A 26,875-nucleotide genomic window follows, 5' to 3' on the forward strand; every position below is an offset into this window, starting at 1 on the left:
TAGGACCGTGAACATAAGGCAGCAAAGGACAGTGAGCTCTGAGAAACCGGACACAGGGTGCTCCCTACAGCTGCACCTGGGCACTGCCTCATGACTGTTTACAAGCTACATCGCAAGGAGGGAGAATATACGTGAAGCCCTTGAATAAGGAGGAGGAGCTGGGAGTCAAGAGATACCTCGGGAGGGTCCCCCTGAGTCTTCAGCTGAGTAATAAATGCCTGGGTATGAGGAAGAGATAAGCTAAGGTAAGAGTCTCTGGAATAATGAGAGGGCCTACCCATGGCTTGAAGAGAGAGGGGAATGATTTCTCTTGCTGCCAATCCTACCTCAATAAAGTGGTTTAAAAATAAAATTTAAAAATGTATCTTTCCACAACCAAAACGAAAATTCTCATCATTTTCTCACTTGACACTGGGCAGTACACCCAGAGAGTGTTGCCTTGATGGTGGGGCAAATCTAGCCCTAGACCCCACTCTCTTCTGGTCCCACCTAACAAAGCTTCTCAGAAGCAAGACTGGAAAGGATGCAACTATTTCCAAGCACCTAAATGACGTCCAGAAACAAAGCACAAACATATTTATAAGAATAAAAATATCCAACACCCAAGAAGATAGAATTCACATCTAACCAAAAATTACCAGGCCTAGAAAAATGTTGAGAAAAAAAGTTTCATCTCTTTTTTCACCCCATTCTACCTCTTCCCTCTTGTGCCCAGACCTGGTGGGGAGTGCTCCAAACCAGACTGCTCCCCACCCTAGAGCCACAGCAACTCCCCCTGTGATTAGCCGACACTCACAGACTCTTGCTGTCAAGCCCCAGCACCAGAGTGGCCTGGGCTTTACTGAGCGCCAGAGCCCTCTGAGCCTGTCCTTCCACCCCCAGCTCTCTATGAGTGCCCTCATAGCCTGAGCCTGGGGACCCTGTGCTCATTGGGTGGACAGATGCAGTTCATCCATACTGGGGGGGCACAGTGTCTGGTGGCCTCCATGACCCAGAAACCATCTCTCCAGGGCACTTGAGACTTCTAAAAAATGTACAGAACTGATATGACAAGATAATGTCTTTTTAATGAAACCAGCATTCCTCATCACCCCCCCCCCCTTTTCTGATTTAAACAACTAGGCCTCAGGAAAGGTATGTGATAACCAAAAGCAGATTTTTTTTTTTTTTTTTAGAAGCCTCTTCCTGGCATTTATGTTTCCATGTCTATATCATTCCTTAAAAAACAGAAAGTTCAAAGCTAGGCCTGAAACTTCTGAGGGGCCAGGAGAGCCATCAGGGCCTGTGGACCACCCAGCACCCACTCAAGGAAGCCCCCCACATGGCCTGTGTCCAGCGACAGCTTCCCTCCAACAGCAGTACCAGTACTTTTGCCCATTGGTTGCTCCAGAAGAGAGGCTGCCTCTCTGTACCCCAGTACTTGGCATCCTTCCCCATCCAGCCCCATGAGGAAGCATGAAATTAATGGTCCTACAAAGTATCATTGCCTAGCAAACTGGAGAAATCTCTGAGGCCCACTTCTGGGGGGAATGTGGGATGTAAAGCCTGGTGAACGTTCCCGAGCCCTGCACAGTTCAGCCCCTCTCACTCCTCCCAGATCAGAACTTTTACCTCAACAATCTTGTTTTCATGCAGACACACACGCTCTTTTCGGATCATTTCTCATTTGTCCCTTTTGGTTGCTTGGGCAAACTCTCTCTCCTGCTCTCAGAGGAATCCTATGGATAACCAGTTGCACTGGGGATCCCAAAACAACCTTTACCTTTTAAGGCTATCCTTGAGGCTCATTTATAAAGCTGTCTTTAGAAGGGGAAAAAATGCTGAGTTCAAGTTTGGAGGAAAAAAATACAACTGGAAACCTCATATTTTGAAACTTGAAATAAGCAGAAAAATTTATTGCTCTTAGGTTGGTTGATCCTACAAATCTTGATCAATGTTTAATGCAACCTAAAAGCAAAATAAAAAGTAAACATGCTTTAATACAATTAGAACTGTGATGATATGAATGAAGCTTTTGCTAGTTTCAAATTATTTCAAGTAAGATCCACACTTGATATAATAACAAACTGTGTTCTCAAGCTTTTATCAACCATCTTTTGTTCTCCTTCTCTTGCTCCTCTTTCTTATTGCTATCCTTATTCTTTTTGTAAAGGGTCCTCTTCCTGGATCCACTCCTTAAGGATGGAATTTCTAATGCATTTACCCGAGCCCCGTCCTGCACATTCTGCACTCTCTCCTAGGTACCTTGCTTCCTTTCCTATCCCTACGTAGCACCTATGCCTATGACTGCTGCCTTCCCATCTCCTGCCTGGACCTCTCCCCTGTTGTCTGGACCTGTACCCCACATATCAACTGGTCTTTGGTCAATTACATCTGCATATCTTGGGGTCCCCTGAAGCTCAACGTGTTCACAACTGAAGCCATCATTTTCATAAAACCTACCTCCTCTTCTTACATTACTCAACTCAACAAATGGTGAAGCTCTTAGTCCAGGTGCCCATGGCAGAAATCTGGGCATCACCGTGACTTCCTTCTGTGCCTTACCCTCCCAGCCAGTATTGAATCCACCTGGTTCTCCCCTTCACTGTGGTCTGTACCCTGGTCCCAGCCCTGGTCATCCTGCATCTGGATAACTGTGAAACCTCTGAAGTGGTCTCCCTTTTCCACACCTGCCCACTCAAATCCTCTCTCCCTCCTCTAAAGCCACATCTCAAAGTCCCTACATAGACCCTTTCAATGAGTCCCACTGCACTTATCATACAGAGCACATGATGCCACCTCTCCAGCTTCGAGTCATGCCACCTCTGAGCTCCGTGCAACCCAGCCTTTGAGCTGGACCACACCAGCTCCTTGAGGGCACCTCACTCTCTCTACCTACTGTGCTTAGCTCAGGCTAACTCCTCAAGCATCATTTCCTCAGGAAGACTCATCCAGACCAGGTCTCTCCACACCTGCTCCTGGCCCACAGCCCCCAGAGCCCCAGAGAGCAGGGTTCAGGAACCCCATCTGTTATGTTCATTGGTATTCGCTGGCTCCCCACATGGTACCAAAACACAGCAGACATTTAATAAAAACGTCTCTACTGACTGATTAGCACCAAGCCCTTCTAGCTCCCCCTTCCAAATAGACCACCAACACCGTATCAGTCTGGATTACGGCACTGGCCACCTAACAGGTGTCCTCATGTGTCTCTCTCCATCCTGTGCTCCCTGCTGCTTACAGATGCCTTTCTAAAATGCTGATCGCTGACTGCATCAGCTCCACTGCCTTTAGGATAAAATCGACATTACCAGGCCTTTCATGGCCTGGTTCCTGCTCTCTCCCCTGCCTGGTCTCTCCTCCCTCCCTGCCCCACACACCCCACTCTCCCCTGGTGGGGAGTCTCATACTGGCTGTGCTCTCAGACCTCCCACCCCCCAGTAACCAGTCACCAACTTCCTTCAGGAAGCCTTCCCTGTTAGGGCTCCTCCACTGGGCTGTCTTCCCCACTTTGTCAGAGCACATGGTTAGGTCACTAAATATACCCTTTGATGAGACAGTTCTGGTCTATACCCACAGTTCTGGCTTAGTTATTAACAGCTCCCCTGTTCACTCCCAAAGCCTACTTACTGCTCTGGCCAATAAATCACCTGGTCACTCTAGCAGTGACTATTAATTGCTTGTCCAATTGTCTGCCCCCCGCCCCAGGCAAGGTAAATAACAATGTGTTTTATGCTCAACAGCATCAAGCACAGTGCATGATACATAGAGAACATGTATGTCGATTAAACAAGCAAGTGTACTTTATACTATAAAAGCAGGCACTTTCATTAGGATGTTTAGCTAGAATGGATTTGCCACAGAGAATCAATAAGCTGGCCCCCAAAATTTAACTTAAAGATTACGTATTTCACCAAATGATCTTAAGTATATATTTTGAAGAGATTTTGAGATTTTTTCAAAGCCTAACTCTAAAGTACAGAAATCACCCTCCACACAGGGGCACAGCATGACCTCAAGATTAGCTTCTAGCTACTTTCCCATCATGCTGACACATTTGCAAGGAGCCAGTCATGTGCCCACCCTGACCCCTGTGGCCAGCAGCACATGATCACAATAGGGCCTCTCAGGAATATATGGTCAGAACCCAGGGAACTGATTTTCTTTCTATGATACAAAAGGCCCATTTGCCAACCATCCCAGGCCTCATTTGCACTAGGCTTTCCCATAGTAAAAAAAAAAAAAGTCTGTTTTTTACAAAACACTTTCTTAAAAGATACTCACATCAGAGAGCATTGGCTCGTCAAGTTCTTCCACTCTGCTCAGGTTAGGGGCCCCATATCGGTCACTGATTTCAGCTAGTGTTTTGCCTGAGTCTGATGTTACATCCTACAATTGTTAAAATTCATGTTTAATTTTAAATGAGTTAAAAATGAATGCATGAATTTTCTTTTGATTTGGATAAGAAGTTTTGGAATCACAACATTGAAATTCAACATTAATGGACTGAACCAATACCCGTTCCCAGAGAAAGAGTTCTAGAGATAAATGCTGGAAACTTGGTTTAAAAAGTACATTCAGAAATTTAAAATCTATCACTGTAAGTAAACATATGGTCAATAAATATCTCACAACATTGTTTTTTTTTTTAAATACAAACACCAAATGAATGTCTAATTTTTATCCACTTTGAGATTTTTGCTTTAAAGCACATTGTACTTGTGAACTGCTGTGACCAGAACACATAGGTGGACTGTCAGTTTTGATAATTTCATTATTGAGAAGTTTAGCTCCGAATGCACACACTCATGCATTTCACGTAACACAGGATAACTTTTCCTTCTCACCTCTGCATGTGAACTATCTTCACTCTTAGCTATATTTTCCATATTCATTCTCATCTCCTATAAATAGATAAACATGAAGAAAAATATTTGAACATACTTTCCATTTTGATTCCACGTTTCATTTTCAAGAGATTTTATTTTTATGCAACGCTATGATCAATTTAACAGCAAATAGGTCATCACTCTTACAGGGTTGATCTGAATACATTTAGCACAAGACTGTAGCCTGTAGTCTCATTTGACACTCGCTACTAATAGAAACCCATGTTTTATTTATAATTAAACACAACTCTAAAGAATGAAGTGATCCGAAATGTTAAACCTGAAGCCAAATTGTTAGCCAGTGTGACAAGTGACAAAACAGAAACCTTTCTTCTCTCATTTTACATCACTGAATCTTCACTGAAGGGAAAGAGGGTCTGTATCTCCGTGTATTTATGGGCATGTGAACATATGTGTATGTCTCCATGCCCTATGGCACTCAGACTAAGATAAGCTCGGCATCTGTGGTTTGTTAACTATGTGTTTTTTAAACCATGTATAGGGCTTTGAATTTATCTTTTTAAGGTTCTCATTTTTTAATTCCATTCACTCTTCCAACTTTTCAGAAAGTGCTTTAAATAATGATGCTCTCATCTAAGCCATGAATACACATATTCTATAAGACCTACTTCTGTTTTTTATTTTAGTTATAGATAAATAGAGGAGTCACATTTGAATAAGTGAGACTGGCTGGGGGCGCCTGGGTGGCTCAGTCAGTTAAGCATCAGGTCATGATCCCAGGGCCCTGGGATCGAGCCCTGTGTGAGGCGTCCTGCTCAGTGGGAAGCCTGCTTCTCCCTCTCCCTCTGCCTGTTTCCCCACTCGTGCTGTCTCTCTCAAATAAAAAATACTAACGATAAATAAATTGAAAAAATATTTAAAAAAAAAAGAAAGAGGCTGGCTGATTATAAATATACAATATGAAATATCCAGTATAAGAGTATAACTCAGTCATTTAGAAGTTTGGTCTATATGACATACACATACTTTTTGGATACCAGGAAACACTGGTCAAACTAGAGAACTGATAATATATAGACACAGTTAATGGAGACAGACTGCTTTTTAACATGTTACTGCATAATTTTTTTTAGTGAAACATAGGAAGCATTCATGTAACTTATTGTTGATAATACATCTAACACGAGGAAGAGATGTGCTACTATCTCAGAGATTAGAATACCCTCAATGTTACAGGGACTTCGACTTTGAACATCAGCTGCCACAGTTAGGAACAACTGTGCCTTGACTAGAATGTGGCTAATATCCCCATGAGAGAACTCTGCTGCTCACAAAGCAGTTTCATGTCCATATATACGATCTGGGCTGATCCTAACAACAAGCCAGTGAGGTACGGCCAGTAACATTATCTCACAAAAAGGCAAACTGAGATCGAAAAGGTTGTAAGATTTGTCTCAGTCACATAGCTAATGTGTGGCATGTCTCTGAATCCCACGTTATAACAGCGGCAAGAAACAGACTGAGGATTCTACAAGGTTTTAAATAAAGTAGACTTTTTTTCCCATAAAACTTCAAATTACCTTCTCTAATTGTTCTTGAGCTCTCTGTAGTTCTTCTATCCTTTGTCTCTCTTTTTCTTGCATTTCCAGCTCCAGCTGGAATGCCAGCTGTTGCTGAATATTCAGAAATAAATAAGTCATATTAGAGTCAGATCAATTGCAAGGAATTAACTCTAATCACTCTGAAATGTCCCAGGATAACTAAGTTTATACCTACCTAAATTTCAGAAGCTTACAAGAATAAATGATCACAGCCACCTAATACTTTTGCTTTTACAAGTATTTCCTGAAGTCTAACACAAAAAGGGAAGCTTCCTTAATTTCTAGTTTGTAGAAAAGCAAAATTCGTACAAAATCAAGTTATTTCTCTGTTCTTCTTGAAGCAACAAGTGAGACTGCAGTACTTTTTTCAGATAAAAATCTTTCCAAGCATAGATGGGTGTTCAAGTAGCCAAACCTTCGTTGCAGAAGAGTGGATGAGAAAATCTTAAGTATATTATCCAAAACCATAGATAATCAAAAATATATTGGTCCCAATCAACATACATGCCACACTAGAATAACAGTCAGCAAACTAAATTCCGTGGGCCAGATCTGACTCAATTCTGTATTTGTAGTACAGCCCATGAGCTAAGAAAAGTTTTACATTTTTAAATGGTTGAAAAATATTGAAAGGGTAATATGTCATGATACATGGAAATTATATACAGTTCAAATTTCAGTTCCTATAAATAAAGTTTTATTGAAACACCATCATGTTCACTTGTTTACTTATTGTCTGTGATTATTTTTGCCCAATAGCACAGTTGGTTGAGTGGTTGCAACAGTGACCATAGATGGCGCTCTCATCACTTTGGATTGCTCCCCAGCATGCTACAAATCACAGTGGCATCGTTTATCTCAATAGTTCTTGGAACCACGGTATCCCTATGCCATGACATTTTTTAAATCGGTGTATACCCAACATGTCATAACAAGAAAAGGAGTAGACTTTAAATGTTGTCCCTTTAAGATACAGTGGAGAATAGATTATTTTATTATCAAATTAAATGGCAAAAAAGTATGGTGTTTATTTAAGCAAGGATACTTCACAAAAAGAATTCAATAAACTTTAGTATTACCAGACTAAATACTTATCATCACAATATTCTCAACTCCCATGAAAATAAAGGTCAGAAATGTTAGAGAGCTTAGAATTATTTCACCGTAGTAGAATTTCTTCATAAAAATTAAAAATAAAAATGAGGCTGCAACGAAAGCAAGTTTGCAAGTGGCTCATTTGTTAGCCAAGCAAACAAGTTCATTTCCCAATGGTGATTTAATTAAAACATGTTTGATTTCAGTGTCCAGAAAAAAATGAATTAAGATTACTAGCCTTTTGGTGAAAACAGTTGCTCAAAGAGTTGATGACACTGGGAGCAACATCAACAGTCAATTAAAAACAAGGCAAATTATTTGGAGCAATTTTCCTTGGCTCTTAATGGGTAGACAAATGTTCCCAACACTGATCAGTTGTTGTTGTTTACTGGTATCAATGCTGAGTTTTAAGTGATTGAAAGATCAGCCTGTACAGGCAAGAAATAATTTCTTTTTCTTTTTCTTTTTCTTTTTCTTTCTTTTTAGAGAGGGAATGTGTGTGCACATGATAGGGAGAAGCCAGAAGGAGAGGGAAAGAGAGAATCTTAAGCTGGCTCCATGCTCAGGGTGGAGTCCGACCTGGGGCTCAATCCCACAACCCTGAGATCATGACCTTGAGCCAAAATCAAGAGTCGGACACTCAACCCACTAAGCCACCAAGATGCCCCAAGAAATATTTCCAAAGAAATTGAGAAACGTTATTCAGTACAATCAGCAGTGAAATCTGTTAAGATATGTCACAATCAATTGTGATAATAATGTGTGTGGAACAGAAAGAAGCTTAGTTGGACAAATTTACAAAGCTCGTGAAAATGCAGTGTTGAAAGCCTATGAGTATTCTTTATATTATTCAACAGCAGGTCCTCTGCAGAAAATGTTTGAATCTGTCATGTGCCATTGAGCCAGCAGTGTCAACAATGTTCCTTCATTCACTCTAATGAATGCAACCATCATCAGTTCTGTGAATTTTTGTCAGAAATTGAAACTGAATAAATTTTGGCTTGCCCTAGCACACAGCAGTTGCATGGCTTCACAGTGGTAATGTGTTATTGTGCATTTTTGGGCTTAGGACCAAGGCTGAAATTTTTCGGAATGAGAAGAATCATTCTCAATCACTATTATCAAACTTTAAATGGCTTTGGAAATAAGCCTTTGCTGCAGACTTTTTTTTTTTTTAATTTTTTAAATTTTTATTTATTTATGATAGTCACACACACACAGAGAGAGAGAGGCAGAGACACAGGCAGAGGGAGAAGCAGGGTCCATGCACCGGGAGCCCGATGTGGGATTCGATCCTGGGTCTCCAGGATCGCGTCCTGGGCCAAAGGCAGGCGCCAAGCCAAACCGCTGCGCCACCCAGGGATCCCTGCTGCAGACTTAATAATGTTTTTAAATCAATTCGAACTAAGCTTACAGGGCAAAACAGCCCTTAATATGTAAAACTTAACACTGTAGGAAGCCATTTCAACAACTAACGTTTGAATCACCATGTCAAACTGCTTTATACACTCCCCATGTGATCAAAACCTAAAACAAGAAACTAGATCCCCTCATTCCCGCACAAATCTGCAGCAGATGTGTTTCCTGAGCTCAAACTACAGACCCAGAGTATTTGGTGGCCTGGATTTCAGTGCAAATGAAATTCCCATATCGCCAAATCTGTTTAACTGTGTAATTGAGAAGCTTTTACCAACCCTCAATTGGAAGTGATTAATCTGGAAGGTAATGACATGCCAAAAGCAAAACAAGATAAAAATCTAATAGAATTCTACAAATGCATTCCAAGAGATAAATATGGTCAAAATTATATGCACCCAGACCGATATCAGCATTTGGCAGGACCAATTTCTCAGCTATTTTCAAAGATGAAATACTGAAATCTCATTACAGATCACCATTAAAAGATAAATGTCTTTAAGCAATTTTGATGATAGGGAACATTAACTTTGAACTCCAACTAAATGAAATGTTATCTCTAAAAATATAATTTAATTCTCTTAAGCAGTAAGCCTATATTCCAAAAGGAAAATTGTATTCAATTATTTTTTTAAATGTTATTTCATCGATAGAACATTTGTGGAAATGTGTTCTCTCTTGCTATGTCTACATAATATATCATAACACATACCAATCCCATTAAGAGCATCTTAAAACTACAGTTTGCAGATGAATTTTTTAAAGATAATATTTTTATAAATAGATAATAAACAGTGGTTATTCTTTATTTACAGAGGGTTGGTAAAGGGAATTTCTTGGTAACCCTGTATTATCCACACTGGGAAAAAAGTGATGAGATAGGTTGCGGAAGTGCAAGAACATCGCTTGCAATCCAATTTCAGATACTGGCAGAGGAAGTAAAATAACTAATCTCTCAACAACAATGCAAACTACAGTTGTTAAATACCAACCACCTTGGCCAACAGAACCAGTTTCTTAACGTTTTCAAGAAAACTTCAAAACTCAATTCCTTTCTTCACATAGGAGTAAAACCATTAGAAAGATATTCAAATTGATCAATCGATCAAACAAACAAATAAAAAGGTTTTACCTCCTAAGTGAGCTCTTAGGTTGAAAATGGCAGCCAATGCACTTTCCTGTTCACAGGGCCCAGGGCTTACTGGAGAGTGCCAAAAATTTCAAGGAATTTCAACCCAGTGGCACTGACTATGAGAACAACATGGAGGTGACCGGAGTCTTGACACTCAGGCTCACTTGACTCAACGGTGACTTCAGAGCGTCTCTCTGTTTCTGTGCATCTCGGCCTCACTCTCTCTTAAGCTCTTCTCCTGTAGACCTTCTCTGCACAGGCTCCCTTTCCTTCTCCCGTCTATTTCTGGCCACCAAGCTGTTTCTTTAACGGTCATAAAATCTTCTGCAGAACGTTCTTGTTATCTTCCAATCCCAACACAATGCTCAGGGTTCAGTGTACAGTGGATCCCTTCACACCCATCAATAGGATACAGCTAGAGAAGTGCTTGATTTCTAGGATTGCCAAATTTTCGCTAAGTAAGGTAAGTAGAAGAGCCAAAGAAAGTTAAGTACCCCCACATTTGTGATGGAATTGTCTTGAGGAAGATGTTCTCCTCAGTCTGAGAGACAGGGGACAGATACTAGTTGTAGAAGCTGAAAGAGGAAGAGCAGATTCTCACTCAAAGTTGGGGCAATTCTGCAGCAGAATGTTTGCCCATTTGGATGATTGTTTGATATCTGGCTCCACGCTCTGCAACTTCCACATAAGAATAAACCAGGGATTCCTGGGTGGCGCAGCGGTTTGGCGCCTGCCTTTGGCCCAGGGCGCGATCCTGGAGACCCAGGATCGAATCCCACGTCCGGCTCCCGGTGCATGGAGCCTGCTTCTCCCTCTGCCTATGTCTCTGCCTCTCTCTCTCTCTCTCTCTCTCTCTCTCTCTCTATCATAAATTAAAAAAAATAAAAAAAGATTAAAAAAAAATAAGAATAAACCAAACGATTGAAAAATGAAGATTCAGGAGCAGTGAAGTTTTCAATAGCCTTATCTGTCTCGGGTGCCTAGAATGTTCTATCCCAGTAGCAGAGGTGACAGGTTAGGCAGAGAAGCTATTCGCCACGTCTATAGTTTCCTTTCTATTCACACACCCAAACAACAGGCTTCTAGACTGGAGTCGAGACCCTGGAGTTAAGGACCGTGTGGCAGAACAATAGGAATAACTTAGATCTAGTTCAGAAGCTGTCCATAAATTAAATTAGTCCAAAAGCCACTCTGGAACCTTCCCTGTCTAGTTTACAATCCATGACTCATCCCTGAAACCATTCTCTTCCCAGCACCTTCAGCTCCCCAACGTGCTACCCTAAACCCACGTCAGTCACAGGCGCTGCCCCTTGCACATCATCACTCAGGCCTTCAGGCCTAAGTGAAGAAAAATTACAGGATCATAAAACCAAACTAGCTGGCAACATTATAAATGCCTGGTCTCGGGGCGCCTGGGGTGCTCAGCAGTTGAGCGTCTGCCTTTGACTCAGGGCATGATCCCGGGGTCCTGGGATCAAGTCCCACATCGGGCTCCCCTGCAGGGATCCTGCTTCTCCCTCTGCCTGTGTCTCTGCCTCTCTCTGCGTGTCTCATGAGTAAATAAATAAATAATCTTTAAGAAAATATATGCCTGGTTTCTAACTCTGACAGGGTACTCAATGCTACCAGGTAATGCTAAGTTTCCCAGTCAATGCTACCATTCTACAAAGCTACTATTTCAAAACCATCACCACTCTCCCCGCACCTGCCATTTTATCGCCTCATTCTTGGAAGATGATCATCATCCCTACTTCATAAAGAAGAAAGAGTCATGAAGAAACTGTTTTAAACTTCGTGCCATAAAACCTATACACCCACATGTACCTAGACCATCCTCTCCCTCTTAACATCAACCCCCTCCTGCCCCTCTGCTCTTAAAAAAACCCAACCTCCTTCTCTGAAAAATCCCCTTGAAAGCATCACCTAAACTCACCATCTTCCCTGTTACATCCCACCCCCCACACACCATGGTCTTGAATGAGCACTTTGCAGTCTTGCTCTCACTCAACCAACAGTAGGCATGGCTGACCCCTTGGGTCTCTCCCCTTGACCTTCATGAGAGCACACTCCCTGGGTTTTCCTCCCACTCCACTGCTGCTGCTTCTCCGGCAAAGAAGACACAGATACAGAAACACAGGAACACGAAGATAGAAGAGAGCCACTGCTAACTAATTAGAGATGGGGAGGTTTTCAGTATTTGGGTTGCACCACACTGAGGCTGACAAAGCTCACTCCAGTGTCCCCCAAACTCCCATGCATGTCTCACCTGCTGAAACAGGAGTTCTTCGGCTTTGAGCCTCTCCATCATCTCCTGCTCAATCTCAGCTAGTTCTCTTTCCCGCTCCAAGTTAGCCATTTCCTTCTGTCTCTAGCAGGGTTTTAAAAGCAATTACCACATGACTAATTTGAGGCAGAATAATTTGTAAAAACAATCTTGAAAGAGTGTTAATCACCAATGACAGGGAAAAGGGGAAGCAAATTTTATTCAACCATTTAGAAAAGGTGCAATAATTTGGGGAGATATGTGTTTTATTTGAACAAAGAGCATAAAATTACAATTATACATTGGGTATGATCATAATTATGTAAAAAACAAAATCTACAAGTGCATAGGAAATGTACAGAAAAAAGACTAGAAGAAAATACCTAAAAATCTAAAAAGAAATCTTCTCTGGGGTATTTTTTATTCTTTCTGTTTTTTTTTTCATATTGTCCAAGTTTCTTCTATAATAAACATACTTACTATTTTTATAACAGAAATAACATTGAACTTTTTATTAAAAAAGTAGACAAACTGGACCAGTTATCTTATTCTTCTAATTTTCTAAAAGAAGATCCCTACTTACCAGTTGCTCCATGGTCACATTTTCCTTATATTTATAAATCCACAATGCTAAATATTCTATTGGATCCACTGGGCGAATTCTTGCCACTTCTGCAAGACCTTGAGTTAGACATGTCCCAAGGTGCTTTTGCAGATATGTCGACTCCATTTCTCCCCCCTGATTTCAAAAAGGTAAATGTTTTTGCATTAATGCAGGAAATGTTCAGTAAGTCACACTAAAAGCAGAGTCCAGTGAGGCCAACGGAGCACTGCATCCTGTCATGGGCACCTCCCACCAAGGATGACACTAGCAAGCTGGCTTGGTGAAACACCTAACAATTTCCAAAAGGACTCCACCGATGTCACAACAATTACCACTACTAAGAAGCACTTTCAAAATCCTGTAGGATCTCAAGGTTGAGATTCAGAAATGAACAACAAACATAACCCCCAACCAGCAAAGGGAAGAAAGTAACAAAGGTTAGAGCAGAAATAAATGATAAAGGAACTAAACAAAAAAAGATGAAAAAAAAAGTCAGAAAAAAGGGTACCGTCATGACTGTGAGACGGCCATGTGCCAAGCAGGGCATGTCTCACTCAATCCTCACAACAGGGGCCAAAAATCAGTGTCATCAGCCCACTGTGCGGGTGAGGAAGCCCAGGCGTAAGGGGCGTAGGTCAACGTGGTGAACATGGGATTCGTACCCAACTCTTGATTCCAGAGTCATAATCTTTGTGACCCAGATGTTCCTCCCAAGCCACGAGGGTAGTTTTAGAAAATCATAATACCCATAATATCATAATACTCTACCTCAAAAATAAAAACAAACAAACAAAAAACCCCAAAAGTCCATGAATCTCCAAGGACAAAAAAGTAAACAAAAAAATTCAACCTTCGAGGAATAGCATATGAAGCTCCTCACACTTTGGCCCCAATTTCTTTTTTTTCTTTTAAGACTTTATTTATTTATTCATGATAGACACACAGAGAGAGAGAGGCAGAGACACAGGCAGAGGGAGAGGCAGGCTCATGCCAGGAGCCCGACGTGGGACTCGATCCCAGGACTCCAGGATCACACCCTAGGCCAAAGGCAGGTGCTAAACCGCTGAGCCACCCAGGGATCCCCTGGCCCCAATTTCTTCTCAGGCTCACCCCAGACCTCTCCCCTGCCGCCAGCATATCCTGGGCTCTGACAACCCTCAGCAGTCTGCCATCCTGACAGCCACGCCTTGCACACCGCCATCTCCAAGACTTCTGCCCATAACGCTTTCTCTCTATCTCCCAGCTGAGGAAACATCTCCTCGCCTGCAAGATGCTGGCCCTCTCTCATTCCCTGGACTTTCCCAAGCAACGCAAAGAAGCCCCACCTTCTCCAAGCGACTCACACAGCACTTGTCATGCACGCCGAGATCGTGTGTGTACACACATGTCTGTCCTCCTGCTAGAAGACAAGCTCCTCCAGCTCCTCAAGGAGTGTGTTTTAATCACAGGGCAGGCGTGCTGGCTCTCCGTGGAGGCACGTGAATGACTTCCTCCATCCTCCCAGTAATGTCCCAGTCTATGCAGTTATGAAGGTGGACAGGAACAATCTTAGACCAGACAGGAAGGAAGGAAGGAAGGAAGGAAGGAAGGAAGGAAGGAAGGAAGGAAGGAAGGAAGGAAGGAAGGAAGGAGAGAGGGAGGGAAGGAAGGAAAGAAGGAAGGAGAGGAAGGGAGGGAAGGAGGGAGGGAAGGAGGGAAATAAGGAAGGAGAGGGAGGGAGGGAAAGAGGGAAAGAAGGAAGGAAGGAAGGAAGGAAGGAAGGAAGGAAGGAAGGAAGGAAGGAAGGAAGGAAAAGAAGGAAGGAGGGAGGGAAGGAAGGAAAGAAGGAAGGAGGCAGGGAGGAAAGAATATAGCAAACACTGTACTTCCGGTGCTTTGAAAAAAAACTATCACTCTCAAATTACCCTTATGGAAACCAGTCACTTCTAAGAATCTAATGAAATGTCTTCATCATTCAGTAAATATATACTATACGCATCATTGGTCAGGTATGAGCTGAACATGAGAGAACAGAATGCCAGCATGTCTAGGCCTGTCCCTGGACAAATGCACCAAATGTTCTGCATAAAATTTCAGAAACAACAACCTCCTGAGGTTCATCCTTCAATCCCCAAAGTGCTCTCTCTCATTTGACGATGGTGAGGGTACAAAATGGTATAACCCCTGCGCAGAGGAATTTGGCAGTATCTAGAAAATTACGTAAGTATTTACCCTTTAAACCATTGATCTCACTTGTCGGATCTTAACTTGCAAAAATATGGAGCGATGATATGTGCATGTGGTTATTTTGCTCCATTACTTAGAACAGTCAAACTGGAGCCTCATCCAAAAGCTCATCATTAAGGGACTGATGAGACACAGCAACACGATGGATGACGGTGCATATATATCATATAAAAGGCACGAGGAAGATCTTTAAAATAGGGAGTGATCTCTAGGACACGGTGCAAAGTGAATTAAAAAGGTGCAGAAATTGTTTATAGAGTAAGCCACCTCTTTTGTTGAAAGCAGTGGGGAAAGGAATGTGTGTATGTGTGCCCATAAACGTGGTCATAAAAACTTAAGCTCTGCAAACTGGCACGAATGAACCGAATTCCCTTTCAAGCTGGCGTTGGTGTCTTCACCACACGGAGAGAAGAATTACAGTATCAGCGAGTGTGAGACGCAGCATCCTCACTGTGCTTCTTCGACGCGACACACTCAAAAAGACAAAAATGACGACAGTGACATCTCAATGTCACTTGAAACATAAAAGAAAGAACAGATTCGTGCTGCTGTTCCAGAAGGATAATACTCGGGAAAGGGACCATGTCCCCAAGGGAGAAACTTCTGGGCTAGGAGTAGAATCTGATCCCGAATCCTCCTGGGCACGGGATAGCAGAGCCCAGGAAGCTCCTTACTTGGCTTCCCTGGTTTCCTGTCCACGAAATGGTGATAAAACCCAACTCACAGGTTGTTATTTTTCAGACACACTAACAGGCATCTCATCTCGGCTCCAGGTAAGAAAGGCCTTTCGCAGAGACACGGCTCCCTCAAGCCTGGAGAGGCCGAACAAGAGATACAAAGAGGTCCCTTGCCCAAGCGGGGGGGGGCCGCCCAGCCTGGCGGGAGGGGAGGGGGTTCGGGTGGAGTTGCCCGATGCGGCACAAAATAATACGGATGGGACCCCTGGGTGGCTCAGTGGTGGAGCACCCGCCTTCGGCTCAGGGCGTGACCCTGGGGTCGCGGGATCGAGTCCCGCATCAGACGTTCCTCGGGGAGCCTACTTCTCCCTCGGCCTGTGTCTCTGCCTGTGTCAATCTCATGAATAAATAAATAAAATCTAATATATATACATTATATCCTATATATATATATAGGATGCCCGGGTCAATATGAATTTTGGAGAAACAGGGAGTAACGCTTAGCACAGGGCAGCATAAGCCAGCTGGTTCGTCGTCTACCTGGAGCTCACCTGTGCCGGGCTTTACCTGGCACCCTCCGACCTGGGGAGCCTGCATGGTTTCCCCATCCTGGGTCTGCAGAGGGGTCTCGGGCCTTCCGCGTCCCCTCCCCCTCCGCCCTGCGTGGCCCCGGAGGACCGGGCGGGGCGGGCCCGGAGGCGGCGGCGCTGCCAGGGCGCGGCACTAACCTCTCAGCCGGGCAGCCCGGGCGCCGCCGGGGCCCCTCCCCGCTCACCAGGCCGAGGCCGCACCCGCGGCTGCCGCGGGCCCCCCCAAGCACCCGCCGCGGGGCGGGGCGCTGGGCGTCCGCGCTGGGCATGCGCACACCCGACGCGCGCACCTACCGGCCCCGCGAGGCGCGTCCCGTCGCTAGGCAACGAGCGCGCGCCCCGGACCCAGGTGGCTCCCTGCACGCGGTAGGGGCGCGGGGGGCGGGCGGGCGGCGGGGAGGACCGGGCGCGGGTGTGGCGGGGCCTGCGACCTGCGGGAGGGAGGACGGAGCGGGGCCTGCGACCTGCGGGCAGGGAGGACCGAACCTGCCACCTGCGGGAGAGAGGACGGAGCAGGGCCTGCGGCCTGCGGGCTGGGAGGATGGAGCAGGGCCTAGAACCTGCGGGCTGGGAGGATAGAACGGAGCCGGTGGGCAGGGAGGACGGAGCTGAGCTTGCGACGTGCAGACTGGGAGGATGGAGCCGAGCCTGAGACCTGCGGGCTGGGAGGACGGAGCCTGCAACCTGCGGGAGGGAGGACGGAGCTGAGCTTGCGACCTGCAGGCTGGGAGGATGGAGCCGAGCCTGAGACCTGCAGGCTGGGAGGACGGAGCCAGAGGCGGGCAGGCCCGTGTGCACTGGGAGGGCCGGGGCGGCGGGGTCGTGGGACAGGCCGCAGAGGGCGCCTGCCCACCCAGGCTGGGAAAGTCCCATGGCCCCCTGCCGGCTCCGCACCTTTGCGGTTGCTGGTGACCCCGCCTGGCCCCTCTTGGGACCAGCACAGGTGCTTCTGCCTCCAGAAGGCCCCGCCTCCACCGCAGCAGGTCTTCCCTGACCTAGTGTTTTGTGGACAACCCTCTGCTAGCATTTCCCAGGTTCTGGATTAATCTGTGTTGGGCGGTGCTGGGCAGGAGCGGCCTCAGCCCCGGCGGTTAAGGCCAGGAGTACCAGAGTGGGCGCTGACAGCTGGGAAGGAGCGGAGGCTCTTGCCCTGGCCAGCAAGCCAGAGCCTTCGGAGATTAAGTCAAAAAATACTTGCGAGCACCCACCGTGCGCCTAGCCCTGGGAGTGTGGTGTGGCAAGGCCACCTCTGTGCTTCCCAGCCTGCCTCCTGGGTTGCTAGGCGGTGAACAGGGAGGGCGTGTGAAGGACTCCCAGAGGAGCTCTAGGAAAACTAGGCCCCTCTCCTCTGCTAAATGTGCCCTTCAGTTTGTGGAGAGAGGGCTGCAAAAGGCACCTCTTTGGCCCCTCCCTCTCCTGGCCCTGAGCTGTGGCTCTGTCATTCTGGCTCTCTTGTCTTTGCATCAAGTTTTAGTAAACCGTCAGGCTCCAAAATTCATGGAGACCATGGTTGAAAACGTGCAATTTAGAGCAGATGCTTCCTCCAGAAAGGATTTGCGGCCTACACAGGAGAGCAGGCGCTCAGGGGCTGGAAAGTGGAGAGGCTTGTGGCAGAGTGGGGATTCCGCTCCCTGGGAAGGGCGGTTCTCCTGCCATAAAGGCAAAGTAGATCTTTAACTGAATCACGTGGGGATTTTGTTAAAATGCAGACTCTGACTGTGGAGGTATGGGGTGGGACCTGAGAATGTGCATTTCCACAAGGTAATGCGATGCTGCTCATCAGGGACCACACTTTGAGTGAAAGGGGTGCAGAAGATTGTTCATACCAGTGCACTGGTTCAGGTGGGCCACAGGTTCACAGAAGCATACCATGTACCCCCATCCCCACCTTCCACTGTTATCCCAAACTCAGTGGCTTTAAACACATTTATTCTCTTGTACTTTTTGAAGCCAGAATCAAAAATAAGTCTTACAGAGCTGAAACCAAAGTGTCAGCAGAGCTGGTTCTTTCAGCAGGCTCTAGGGGAGGATGCATGCATGTCCTTGCCTTTTCCAGCTTCACAGGCTACCCACAATCCTTGGCTCATGACCCTGGATCACATCACCTTTTCTCCCTCAACTTCCACCATCACATCTCCTTGTTCCCTGTCTGACCTTACTGTGTCCCGATTATAAAGACACCTTGGGATTACAGTGTCCCTCCCTGATGATCCAGTATCATCTTCCCAAATCAAAATCCCTAACTTCATCACATCTGCAAAGTCCCTTTTGCCATACAAAGTAACATATTTCATGGGTTCCGGGTATTAGGATTTAGACACTTTGGGGAGCCATTACTCAGCCCTACCACACTGTGTATTTCCAAAGAAAAATTACATTTTCTTACATACTCATATTTCAGTGACCAAAATCAGGATATTTAACCTTGACACACTTTTTATTTTGGGGGGGAGGGGAAGAATGTGAACCCACCAGGGGGAGGCGCAGAGGAAGAGAGACAGAATCTTAAGCAGACTCCATAATCAGCACAGAGCCTGATTGGGGGGTGGGGTGGGCTCCATCTCACGACCCTGAGATCATGACCTGAGCGGAAATCAGGAGTCAGGTGCTTAACCGACTGAGCCACCCAGATGGCCCAAACATGATACACTTCTATTATGTAATACACAATTCACATTCAGTTTCCTCAATAACACTTTATAAAATTCTTTTTTCTGGTTCAGACTCAATCCAGAATCATGTATTCATGCATTTTTAGGCCTGTTTAGGCTCCTTTGATCTGGAATGGTTCCTCCTCTTTGTCTTTCACGATCTTGACATTTGTTAAGAGTACAGGCCAGTAGCAAACTGTCTCAACTTGTCTTTGTTCGTTATTTCCTCAATTAGACTCAAGTTTTGCGTTTTGGCAGGACTCCACAGAAATATATTTCATCCCGCTAAGAAGTGCGTCCCACCAGGAGACACATGATGTCATTTTGTCCCTTGATTAGTGATGTTTACTTAGATGGCTTAACTGAGGTTATGCAGGTCTCAACACTGTAAAGTTCCTGTATTTTCTCTTGAAATCGATACATAATTTATGGGGAGAAACTTTGAGACTATATGAATATCCTATTCTTTATCAAATATTCATTGATTTTTAGGACTCACTGATGATTCTGGCTTGATGCAGTTATATTATAATGGTTACAGAATGTTGACTTAAAAAAAAATCCATTATTCTTTCATGTTTATTAGTTGACATTTTACCTTAAGAACTTGCCTTCTCTCCCCTTCTCTCACTCACCTATCTGTTCTTATATTGATTCACAGATTTTAAAGTTTTACTCAATTCGTTATAATCCATTATAGTCATTATTTATTTCAATGGTCTAAATTGCCCCTGATTGGACTAGTAGCAGCCCTCTTCCAGCTGGCTCCTGTGTCCTTAAACCATTTATTTTCTAACATGGATGAGATAATGCTCCAGGTTTCTTGGGCCTTCCCTGCCCCAACATTGGAATTCACCATTTCTCTAAGGAGCCCTGATTGCTCTTAAGTGACAAAGGCTATTTCAGATCAAGTTCCCTATGCTCAGCGTGTTCATTGCACTTAAATGTTTTTACTTCTAGGCTTTTGCAATGGAAAAAGCTAGGAGGTATTCTTTTTCTATATGCATATCTATGTATCTTTCCTTCCTTACACTGAAAAACACTTCCAGAAAATGTTAAGACTGGAATCGAACCTTCATTAGTCACTTTATTATTAGCTCTTTTGGACTTAAAATACATAAACTTCAGAAATATGGAGCTGGGGGATCCCTGGGTGGCGCAGCGGTTTGGCACCTGCCTTTGGCCCAGGGCGCGATCCTGGAGACCCGGGATCGAATCCCACATCGGGCTCCCGGTGCATGGAGCCTGCTTCTCCCTCTGCCTGTGTCTCTGCCTCTCTCTCTCTCTCTCTGTGACTATGATAAATAAATAAAAATTAAAAAAAAAAAAAAGAAATATGGAGCTGGTCAGAAACAGGTTGGGTGTTAGTTCATTTTATGTCACAGTCTCCAATGTAATAGCTAATATTTATAAAACACCATGTACCAGGCTAAGTGCTTTACATATATTTGTTATCTCTTCTAATCCCCACAATTATGAGGCACATTCATTTATTATTTTGTTCTACAGATGAGAAAACCAAGGCTCAGAGAGACCAAGCACCAGGATTGGAATTCGGTCCATCTGTTCCTGGAGCGTGTTCAGGCTGCTGCTCTTCACCGCCACCCCTAACCTGTGCTCTAACTCAGGCTACATGGCCTCCAGCTCCTGAGATCTGGCTAATAGTAAACACCAGGGCATCAGCTCAACCTCCTGTAGTTTCTTGCTTGGGCACCCGTCTTATCTATGTCACAGATGACTGTAGCTTCCAACCTCAAAATAGCACAGCTTGCTGGGTCCTTAGAGCCCCTCTTGGGACCTCCCACCTGCTCAATTATTTCCTCCCTACTCAAGGGTAGAGATGTGTGGGTAAGTAGAGAACTTAGCCACCCTTAACCACCAATTGATAAATCAAGCTCCTCTCAGTCCTCATGAGCCCCCAGGACCTATTATCTGAGAACACAAGATAGCTGGAGAGCTTAAAAAAAAAAAAAAAAAAAAAAAAAAAAGTCCATTTGAATCAGTAAGAGTAATTGGCAAGTATGTATTTGTTGTTTTTTGGGGGAAGGGTGGCATCCCGAAGTATCTCATATTTATCCTGAAATGAATTCAAATTGCCTAGAATGTGTCTATTTTAAAAATCAGATTTGCTGTATAAAGTAATGTGACTCTGCTATGATGTTTCCAGGTCCACAAGAATGGAAACAGAGTACCTGAAGAAGTGCTTTGGAAATTGCCTGAGCCGGGCGCTGGCGGATGTGGCGAAGGTTCGGCCCAGTGACCCTATAGAGTACCTGGCTCACTGGCTTTATCATTACAGGAAAATAGCTAAAGTAAAAGAGGAGGTGTGTATATGCACAGAGTTGTCTTGGGGAGGGCTTTCTAGCTTTCTCACAGTCATTTGAAATCCAAAGCAGGATTCCAGGCCTAGCCCAGAAAGGTTCTTGGTTTATTCCGCTTGTGAGATCCCTTCGGCCCAGATGTTCCTGAAGTGCAGGGAGTCTGGGGGTGAGGAAGGAATCCAGCTCAGAGGAGTTGTGGGATTGGTGGGTTTGGAGCCACTAGCCAGCAAAAGCTGGTCACAGGAGCAAACTCGGGAGGCCCACAGGGCCTGGGCCTGTGGTCTGTCCCAGTGAGGGCAGGCCCATTTGTCCAGGCTTCCCAGGGGCTGGCCTGATTCAGCTCTCCCCTCACCCCAGGAGAGCCAAGCGAAGATCCTGCTGCAGGAAGAATATGGTAATAGCCTCAAAGAAACAGAAATGACAGAAATGCTGAAGCAAGAGGAGTGTCAGATTCAACAGAAGAGTGAGAAGTCTCACAAGGTGGGAAGAGGAACCCAGCAGCGGGCAGGTGACACCCCAGTGGTGGGTACTGGGAAATCCAAGGGCCAGCAAGGCCACAGCGCACAGTACACTGAGGCTCTGCACCTTGCTCATCCTTCTATCTCCTTATGTTTATCTGTAAATCAATTGTATTGATGATCCTGGTGATCAAAAAGAGGAAAGGTTGAAAGGCAAATCCATTTTAGATTTCAGGAACTACTTTAGATGTTACTGGTTTTAAAAAATTGGATTTTGTAAAAATCTAAGTCATTTGGAAATAATATATTTCCTTACAGGATCTTTGGAACCCTTACTTTTCTTTTTTAAGATTTTATTTCTTTATTCAGGAGAGACACACAGAGAGAGAGAGAGAGAGAGAGAGAGAGGCAGAGACACAGGCAGAGGGAAAAGCAGGCCCCATGCAGGGAGCCTGACGTGGGATTCGATCCCAGGTCTCCAGGATCACGCTCTGGGCTGAAGGTGGCACTAAACCGCTGAGCCACCCAGGCTGCCCCCTTTCTTTTCTTTTTAAAAGATTTTATTTATTTATTCACGAGAGACACAGAGAGAGGCAGAGACATAGGTAGAGGGAGAAGCAGGCTCCCTGCTGGGAACAACTGGGTCTTAGGATCCTGGGATCACGCCCTGAGCTGAAGGGAGATGCTCAACCACTGAGCCACCCAGGTGCCACCTTGGAACCCTTTTCAAAAGTTATTCGGTATTTCAGAAACCAAATACGGTTTTCAGTATATATCATTTTATTTATTATATACTACTTACTTAAGTGTTTCAGTTACCGTCTGCTATTTATTTATCAAGCTGCAGATGCCTTCTCTGTGATGCCGTAATCCTGGTGGTAAAGTATTACCTTCTTGTAGTTGGAAACTGCTGTGTGTTCATTATTCTGACAAGCATATCTTTTATCTCCCACGATTTTTACCACCACCTTCTGAAAAACACCTTGTGCTGATTTTGTGCTTTCTACAAAGTGCATGATACCTGGATAGGGAATTGACTCACAGGGCCTGATATCTGACATCCTTCCAGCTATCACTGTATCCTGTGCATTAAAATCGTCAGTGCCTTTTTGTACACTTCTCTAGCTTTTGCTAGTTTCCAAAGTGACTTTGATGAAGAGACATGAAACTATTTGGCTTATATACACTCACGCCACTATGCTCAGCTCGCCTCATAATTCATAGATTTATTTTTATTTATTTATTTATCCTTTAAATTTTTTTATTTATATATTAATGGAAAACAGATTGAGAGAGGCAGAGACATAGGTAGAGGGAGAAGCAGGATCCCTGCTGGGAGCCCTACGTGGGACTTGATCCTGGGACCCCAGTGTCATGCCCTGAGCCAAAGGCAGATGCTCAACCACTGAACCACCCGGGCGTCCCCGTAGATTTATTTTTTGAGTCTGGATGTTTGGTAGGTAAATTAAGTCAAAAGAAAGGTAGTTTCATGCTATTGTTTGACACTAGTCTAAAGGAACTCTCCCCAAGGAATAATTCATTCTTTGAACGGTTTCTGGAAGAGAGTAGGGGGAGGTCATGAAGCAGAAGTTGTCATCCCCTTGCTGCCCCCTCTCATCCCTTTCTAAGGCCACAGCTTTCCTGTTAACAGAAATACCTCTCTATATAAGGCAGGGAAATACTTCCCAAAACTCCACCCTAGTTTTATGAAGTCTTTATTAAAGAAAACTTTGCTCACATTAATGTTTTGAGTTTTCCCGTTGAGTTACACCCAGGAGTTTTACACCCTGTGGCAATATTCCTTTGCAAGATTTAGATGAGTAAAAGGTATGCCTTCTTCTGCCAACTGTGAGACAAAGGCAATTTGATGATGGGAGTGAGAGCCTGCAGGCTGCCTGGACTAAGCAAATTCTCAGTTTTAAGAAAGAATTCGTGTGCAAATTGATGCCCTTTTGTTAGAAGGAATCAGGGAGACCCAATAGGGATCTTAACACAAAGCTTACCTGGCCAGGGAGAGCTACTCTCATAGTAAAAATGGAAAGAGGTGGCTAGTGGGCAAAAAAGTGGAAGTCCCTCAAATAAAATGAGATTCTAAGGTCTCATTTCTCCTTGGCTCAAGGCAAATTGCAAACTATTCCTTGCCACTGGACATTTTTCAGATTTTGAGTCACTGGTGCTATTAAATCTGGTCTCAAATAGGCCCAAGATAGGTTGCATAAAATTTCAGCAAGCCTGCTGATGGGTTTTTTATGTACATACTCAAAGCTTTGCAAAAGTTCCCTTAATGTCTTAAAACCATCATTGCTTGCATATACCTTAGAAAGTCTTTGAATACCCCGGATTGAACACTACTGGTCCAGTGGGTGTGTCAAAAAGAGCAGTAGAAACAGCCCCATGTGTGGTAGAGATCATATTCAATTATAGGAATCAAGAAGAGATGTTCAGAAGAGGTAGCGTTTGAGTCAGGCCTAAAAAAAAAGCTAGTGAAAGTCACCCTTGTATTGGTTTCTCTTTCTTTTTTTTTTTTTTTTTTTTTTTTGGTTTCTCTTTCTTAAGCTAAGGCAGTTTTGAGTCAGTAAGCCATAATTCTAAGTTTGAAAACAATCCCTTTGTTTATAAAAAGGTAGCCTTACAAATGTTTTATAAATATATTTTTATGGAGTCAATGCATAGATTTGCGGCACAGACTCATAGCACTTTGAAGTTAGAAGGGTCTTATAGGTCACATGGGCAAATAGTGTCCTCTGTACAGTGTCCCACAGAGATGTAAGGACAGGCGACCAGGAGAGCTTAAGCTCCATAGACCCCGCCCTCACCAGGGGCTGCAATCACATAGATGCTAGACTATGTGTAGCTCATTGAGACTGAATTTATTTATTTTATTTTTTTCTCTGTGCTTCAGTTTGGATAATATCTATTGATCTGTCTTCAAGTTTACTGACCTTTTCTCCTGTAATGCCCAATATACTATTTAGAGATTCTGTGAATTTTTTTTTTCATTTCAGATATTATACTTTTCAATTCTAGAATTTCTATCTGGTTCCTTTATAATTTCCATCTTCTTTGCTTATCTACCCTACGTTTTCACTCATTGTGCCCATTTTTTCTCCTTTACATTTTTGAAAATATTTCTCATAGCCATTTTAAGTCCTTGGCTGCAAGTCCATGATCTTTGTCATTTTGGGCTTTCTTTCTTTCTTTCTTTCTTTCTTTCTTTCTTTCTTTCTTTCTTTCTTTCTTTCTTTCTTTCTTTCTTTCTTCTCTTTCTTTCTTCTAAGATTTTATTTATTTATTTGGCAGAGAGAGAGAGAGAGAGCACAAGCAGGGAGTAGGGGACAGAGGAAGCAGACTCACCCTGAGCAGGGAGCCGATCTTGGGGCTCTATCCCAGGACACTGGGATCATGACCTGAGCCAAAGGCAGATGTTCAATTGGTTGAGCCACCCAGGCATTGGGATCTCTTTTCTTTCTTTCTTTCTTTCTTTCTTTCTTTCTTTCTTTCTTTCTTTCTTTCTTTCTTTCTTTCTTTCTTTTCTTTCTTTTCTTTCTTTCTTTCTTTCTTTCTTTCTTTCTTTCTTTCTTTCTTTCTTTCTTTCTTTCTTTTTAAGATTTTATTTATTTATTCATGAGAGACTCAGAGAGAAGCAGAGACACAGGCAGAGGGAGAAGCAGGCACCATGCAGGTGCCCGATGTAGGACTGGATCCCTGGAACGGGATTACACCCTGAGTCAAAGGCAGATGCTCAACCACTGAGCAACCCAGGTGTCCCATTGGGGTCTCTTTCTATTATATGCTTTTTTTCTAGAATATGGTTCGTATGTCTAGTAATTATTACTTGTGTGCTGAACATTGTAGATGATACTCTATAGGGAATCTAGATTATGTTGTTTCCTTTCAATGGTGTTGATTTTTGTTCTGGTAGGCAGTAAAATTATTGATGAATCATCTTGATTCTATCTGATTTGTTTTATGCTTTGCTAGAGCAGATGTGTTTCAATTTAGTTATTAGTCTTGGGCATGAAAATGACAATGTTGTGTTCTTGGCATGCTGAGTGTGTTTTAGTCTCTGCTAATGACTCTTTTGCTTTTTTGTTTTGTTTAGCCACTGATATCTGTAGCTAGTTCCACAAAGAAGACCGCATTCATGTAAGAGAACACAAAACCCCTTGAGAAGGATGCCACGAAACAGGACTCTCTGCCAGGTACTTCCAGTATGATTCCAGGAATGCCTCAATAGATTCCTCCTCGAGAGTCATCTGGCCAGACTGACTGTAATGTCAAAACTCTGCAAGAAATAAATTACTAGGCTTTTCAGCATGAAATTGCTCCCCAAATGTATCCTGGCTCCAAATTTCTTTCTTAAGTTATCAAAAAGTGGATGATTCTCACGATGCTTCTCCCAAAGCTGCAAACTGAGAAAATGGCCAGATAGGCCCTGAAGATGGTAACTATGTGGATTAAACCAAGATTGGAGGGCTGTGGAAGGAGGTGTCATGCCAGGACTCTCCAGCCGAAGGTCTGTTCTAGTAGCTGTGAAAACACTTGAATCATGTAAACATTTGAACTACTGATAGGATAAAATAAACTCATGAGGATTTTAAATAAGTAACCAAAAGACTTTTTCCTCTTTGATTTTTTTTTTTTTTTTTTGAAATGGTTAAAACCCATCCATCTCATGTGTTCATGTCTTGACTTTAGGTGAACTTGCCAGTCAGGCCTAGAGTGCTTACACATGTCCTAGAGTATCCCTGTGTTACTGACAATAGGTATTTTAATACAGCTCCAATGACAGTAAAGCTCAAAGAGTGTTGTGGCCACACACCAAGAGGGTATGACATGGTTATCACTTCCATGATGAGGCTTTTGGGGAAGAAGAGGATGGGCTTCCCAAGCTGGCTTGAAAATGGCCTGTGGTAGCGAGGAAAGGAGACTGGTTTGGGGTTTGCACAGGTGTCAGGAGTGGGCCCAGGTAGGAGAGTTCTTATCCTTGGGGAGAAGCTTGTCTTGTTTGG

General features: G+C 43.9%; 2 protein-coding genes across 5 annotated transcripts; one reads left to right on the plus strand and one right to left on the minus strand.

Moving 5' to 3' along the window:
• Positions 1 to 1,874: 1,874 nt before the first annotated feature.
• DYDC1 (DPY30 domain containing 1) lies at positions 1,875 to 16,743 on the minus strand. Of its 4 annotated transcripts, none has more exons than XM_038534479.1 (7): positions 16,728 to 16,743; positions 12,920 to 13,075; positions 12,340 to 12,441; positions 6,410 to 6,502; positions 4,827 to 4,883; positions 4,264 to 4,368; positions 1,875 to 1,947 (listed from the first exon to the last, which is right to left on the minus strand). In XM_038534479.1, the coding sequence occupies exons 2-7, from the start codon at positions 13,064 to 13,066 to the stop codon at positions 1,918 to 1,920; spliced, it is 534 nt and encodes a 177-aa protein (XP_038390407.1). In that variant the 5' UTR covers positions 13,067 to 13,075; positions 16,728 to 16,743; the 3' UTR covers positions 1,875 to 1,917. The 4 variants fall into 4 exon arrangements, with proteins under 4 accessions (XP_038390407.1, XP_038390404.1, XP_038390405.1 ...); XM_038534476.1 differs by lacking the exon at positions 16,728 to 16,743 and adding an exon at positions 16,572 to 16,696; XM_038534477.1 differs by lacking the exon at positions 16,728 to 16,743 and adding an exon at positions 16,395 to 16,546.
• DYDC2 (DPY30 domain containing 2) lies at positions 16,673 to 26,478 on the plus strand. Its single transcript, XM_038534475.1, is given in 5 exon segments — positions 16,673 to 16,782; positions 20,594 to 20,932; positions 21,252 to 21,408; positions 21,763 to 21,885; positions 25,966 to 26,478. Coding segments are annotated over 4 exon segments (549 nt in total). The 5' UTR covers positions 16,673 to 16,782; positions 20,594 to 20,924; the 3' UTR covers positions 26,227 to 26,478.
• The last annotated feature ends 397 nt before the right edge of the window (positions 26,479 to 26,875 follow it).

This window comes from Canis lupus, chromosome 4, assembly GCF_011100685.1.
Source record: "Canis lupus familiaris isolate Mischka breed German Shepherd chromosome 4, alternate assembly UU_Cfam_GSD_1.0, whole genome shotgun sequence".
NCBI lineage: Eukaryota > Metazoa > Chordata > Mammalia > Carnivora > Canidae > Canis > Canis lupus.